Here is a 4,387-nt window from a genome sequence, read left to right as displayed (position 1 = left end):
CCCCAAAGTCTTGTTTCTTGGTCAATGACGAGATAAACAAACACCCGCACAAACAAAGGAACTCAGAAACAGAGGACATGATAAAACAGAGGAATTCAAGAAAGAGAGAGCTTAGCCTAGTACAAATAGCCAGGCTTTTATTAAAAGAGCTTAACCATGAGTACCACATCACATAATAAAGATATGTTTCAGATTTAAGAACAGTTAAGAGATTGAAAAGCATTTCGCAGCTGCATCTTTTACAAACACCGACTCTTCCACTTCTTGACAAAACAAGGGTCACATTCTTCTGTGATGATTCCAATATCTTAGAAAACAATGGTTTTGCTATTTTTGTAGCAAAACCATTGTTTTCCTTTCTGTGTGAAGGTTTTTATCTATAAAAAGAGAAGGCTGAATCCGCATTGGGGTAATCTCTTGTGGCGTCTCTTTCGTTTTTCTTCTTTTAGCACAAACGTTTTTAAAGTTCACAAAAGCAAGAAGCAATCAAGAAGAAGCCTTACACGATGTGTGAGACGTCCTATCGGTTATACTGCAAGGGTTTGGTGAGTGAAGAGGTGGTTAAGGACGAGACTAGGCAGATAGGTGGTTTTGGTGTGGCCATATGTGACCCCGAGGATAACCGACTATATGAGATGAAGAAAGCTCTGGGAGATGAAGAGTCCACACACCAGCAAGTTGCGGAATTGGCGGCCGTAGTTCATGGGTTGAAGTGGGCGTTGGAGCTCGATTTGGCAAGGGTCACATTCTTCTGTGATGATTCCAATATCTTACAATACGTAATTTATTTACTGAACCCCACCCATTAGTAGGCGATCGACATATATAGTATTCTTCAGTGTATTTGTTAGGTTTTTTTTATGACTCATGATTTTTTCTTATAATTTCTATTGTATGTGTGACAGGTAACAGGTAAAGCTGAACCAAACGAGTCCAGTGTAGCAACACTTGTGAAGGAAGTGGCTCTTCTTCAGAGCAGATTCTCGTCTTGCGAAGCACTTCCTGCATCTGTGACTGTGAGCAGTGGGGGCATCACTTTTGTCCTTGAGCATGCCAGAGCTGCTATAGCTTCCCAGATCAGGTGGCGTGAAGGTCACGTCTACATGGAGACTTGTCCAATATGCTGTGAAGACGTCCCATGTGATGACAAGTTTGAGGTACCTGGTTGTTTCCACCGCTTCTGCGTTGCTTGCATTAAGAGACAAGTCGACGAGGCACTGGATTGGCATAAACCAGTAAAGTGCCCAAGCTTGGGTTGCAACTTGGTTGGATCCTGTGCGGCTTAGACACATGACTGAATATCTTTCGGAGAGTGCGCTGCTTGCTCATATGACCCGAAAAAGGGACAACAGAGTACACTGTGCGTCACCCGAATGTACCGTTTTAATGCCCAAGGCCAAAATCACTGAGTACTCAAAAAAGTTCTTCGTTGATGCTGAGCTGTCAGGAGGAGCCAGAAAGTGCATGGACTGTGGGTTTTTGTTACTGCGACAACTGCAGAACAGAATGGCACTATAAGTCTATAACATGACATGTGATGTATTCCGTGAAACAGAGACTTATCAGACATCTCCTGCGGCACGTTTAGAAGCTAAGGCTAAGAGAGTAGGATGGAGGATATGCAGGAATTGCAAGTCGGTGCTTGTAATTGATCTACGTTGCAACCGTATTACCTGCTCGTACGCTCTCTCTCTCTCTCTTGAGTCTTGACTCATGGCTCTTGTTATTAATTATATAATGTGTTGCACATTTGTTTATTAATTAATAGTATAGATTGATTTTGGTTCTTTTGTCTTGTGAAATCCTCAGCAGATGCGGATACCAGTTCTGTTATGTCTGTGAAGCTGAGTGGAACAAGGAAACCGGATGTTGTTCCTAGGGATACGGGTGGAGTCAGTGAGTGAGTTTGTGTTGAGGGGGTTTAATTTGTGATCCTATAGAAGAAATGTGACAGGAGAAAAGAAGAGTTCGGTTTAATTAATATCCTTGTTTAGTTATGTATTTTTGGTTTGTTTATTGGGTTTTAGCAAACGCATAACCTTTTTTAATTTATCCATTTGCGAGAGTCAAAAAAACAACAAGCCAAATCGTTTGATATACGAAAAAAATCCAGAAGCTTATATTGGGCTTACTCAGGCCGGAATTAAATACAAGGCCCAATCGTTTGATATACGAACGATGCCCTAAACAAGAATCGTTTGATATAAACACTTCTTCAGACCTAAAATGGCTAAATCCCCAAAATATTAATCCATATTTTTACAGCAAATTCACCACATAATTTTTTACTGCACATTAAATAACTCGTGTTACCAATCAGTCGGAGCCTAAAACCTAGCAAACCGCTCTTGTCAACTTCTCAATGGACGAATCCGTCAACAAGGTAATCTTCTTTACTATTATGGCTTTCTTCACAAGGATCTCTCTTTAATCTCTGTTTCTCAAGTAATGATTTCTTCATTCACAAGTATGTAAGAAATTTTTGTTTTTTTAATTAGTAGAATGTCTGATTAGATCGTCTGTACCTTTATCAGGGGATGAAATCGCTGTCACTTAAGGATATTAGTGATGCAGCCATTCCAAAAAGCCGGTAAAAATTGATCAATTTCTTTGGTATGTAATAATGTGTTGTAAGATGTTGTTCTCTTTGTCACGTCGTTGTTGATAAATATTATTATCTAATAATTGCAGTGAGATAGGGAGAATATTCGTTTCGGGATATGACACGGCTCTTACTCGTGATGTTGTCGAGAGCGCTCTGAGAAAACATTTTGCTTCATGTGGAGAGATCACTGATGTTTATATTCCATCGAATTTTAAAAAGGATGCGAGAATCTGGCAGTTTAGTAGTGCCTTCTGATGTTTATATTCCAGTTTTCTTCCTTCTCTGCTCAGCTCTTTATTACAGTTGTGAAGTTCTAAAGAGAAAAACTTGCTTTGTTTCACAGAAATGCTCTTATATATTTTGTGGGAGAGGGAGCAGTGGATAAGGCTTTGCAACTTAAAGGAAGTGACGTGGATGGATGGACTGTCTCTGTTACTGCTTATCCCTTTCCCAAAAATGCAAACAGGTAACCTGATCATGTTTCATCTCCTCCTGGCGATTTGTTATATATAATGTTGTTAATCTTATCTCGTGTAAATACAAATTATTGCAGTATCGGTGATGTAAGAGTTGAAGGATATGACCCTTCCCTTAGTCATGATGAAATCCTGAGCGCTATGACTAAACTTTTCTCTTCTTACGGAAAGATTAGTCCAGTCATATTTTCAGATCGGTTTGTGGCTTCTTCCTAGTATTTATTTTTCTTCTCAACTTTCAAGTTTGTAAGTGCATAACTCTAAAAATATGCCTCTCTTTCTTGTTTTTGATTTTTACAGCTCAGTTATATTGCGTATTCAGGGAAAAGACGCTGCAGAGAAGGTGCCTGAACTTAATGGCATCCTCATCGAGGGACGCAAATTAGATGTTCGTCTTCTTTCTGGACTGAACAAATCCACCCGCCACCAGCGCCGCTTACGTGGTGGTCTCATTTGTGGCCGCAGATACTTTCAAGGTACATAAAATTTGATTCTTTATTCTTGATTCTTGGTAACAAAGTTTAAAAACTTTCGGGTTTATTTTAGGTAAGAAGAAGTTTAAGACATCTGATGAGTTGTAAGACTCTCTCTCTTATGAGAAAGAGTAAAAGACAAAGCTCTCTATCGTGTGGACCTCTCTCTTTTACTTGTTATGCTTCTCTTGTGGATGTTAAAATAAACTCGATATTTTGTGCTGTTTATCAAGTATGATATTTTATGTGTGGACTCATCATTATCCGCCTTCGTTGTTTATTTGTTTTCCCACTATGAGTATGAGCCCGTATAAGATTCGAATGATTGGGTACCGTCAAAACGCATTATCCGTAATCCCAAAATAACCGAACCTAACAATATATTGAGGTCCCAGATCATACGGCCGCGTTTCGAGCTATTGAGGTCCCTATAGCTATAGTCTCACAAAACAACTATTCGGCCTACATAGATCAGACGGCGGCGTTTCGAGCTCACAAAACAACTTCTAAGCCCAAATAAATCTGATGGCACCGTTCCGATTCTATAAAATAAAATTGGCATTGCTTTGGTATTTTTCTTTTCCTTCTTCTTTGAAATCGTTCCCCTAAACCATAATATTGATAACTAACAAACAATAGAGAAATTAATCTCTCTCTCTTTGACACCATTCTTTTTTTTTTCACTAAAAATAGAGAAATTCTTCTTCTCTTCTTCTCGTATTCCTTTTAAAATACACACAACAATAACTGTTCGATTTCTATAGATACACAAGTATATGATTAACAACAACGAAGATTAGCATTCTACACTCAGTGTTCAAATGGAGAATATA

General features: G+C 38.9%; 2 protein-coding genes across 3 annotated transcripts; both read left to right on the top strand.

Annotated features, from left to right (window-relative positions):
- On the top strand, window positions 16–2,030 carry LOC104708453. Of its 2 annotated transcripts, none has more exons than XM_010425028.2 (3): window positions 16–779; window positions 906–1,679; window positions 1,813–2,030. In XM_010425028.2, exons 1-2 carry the CDS (start codon window positions 507–509, stop codon window positions 1,284–1,286), a joined length of 654 nt encoding a protein of 217 aa, XP_010423330.1. In that variant the 5' UTR covers window positions 16–506; the 3' UTR covers window positions 1,287–1,679; window positions 1,813–2,030. The 2 variants fall into 2 exon arrangements, with proteins under 2 accessions (XP_010423330.1, XP_010423329.1); XM_010425027.2 differs by having other exon boundaries at window positions 1,810–2,030.
- Window positions 2,274–3,849, top strand: LOC104708452. The gene is made up of 7 exons (XM_010425026.2): window positions 2,274–2,383; window positions 2,535–2,590; window positions 2,692–2,841; window positions 2,949–3,071; window positions 3,159–3,278; window positions 3,382–3,557; window positions 3,628–3,849. Exons 1-7 carry the CDS (start codon window positions 2,363–2,365, stop codon window positions 3,660–3,662), a joined length of 681 nt encoding a protein of 226 aa, XP_010423328.1. The 5' UTR covers window positions 2,274–2,362; the 3' UTR covers window positions 3,663–3,849.

Source organism: Camelina sativa, chromosome 8 (assembly GCF_000633955.1).
Source record: "Camelina sativa cultivar DH55 chromosome 8, Cs, whole genome shotgun sequence".
NCBI classification, from domain to species: Eukaryota; Viridiplantae; Streptophyta; class Magnoliopsida; order Brassicales; family Brassicaceae; genus Camelina; species Camelina sativa.
This window is presented reverse-complemented; position numbering and strand designations above follow the sequence as displayed.

Coding starts and splice junctions, on each gene's coding strand:
- LOC104708452 (XM_010425026.2), top strand. CDS start 2,363: ATGGACGAATCCGTCAACAAG. Junction 3,072..3,158: donor TTTCCCAAAAATGCAAACAG/GTAACCTGATCA, acceptor AAATTATTGCAG/TATCGGTGATGTAAGAGTTG. Junction 3,558..3,627: donor TGGCCGCAGATACTTTCAAG/GTACATAAAATT, acceptor GGTTTATTTTAG/GTAAGAAGAAGTTTAAGACA.
- LOC104708453 (XM_010425028.2), top strand. CDS start 507: ATGTGTGAGACGTCCTATCGGTTATACTGCAAGGGTTTGGTGAGTGAA. Junction 780..905: donor ATTCCAATATCTTACAATAC/GTAATTTATTTA, acceptor TATGTGTGACAG/GTAACAGGTAAAGCTGAACC.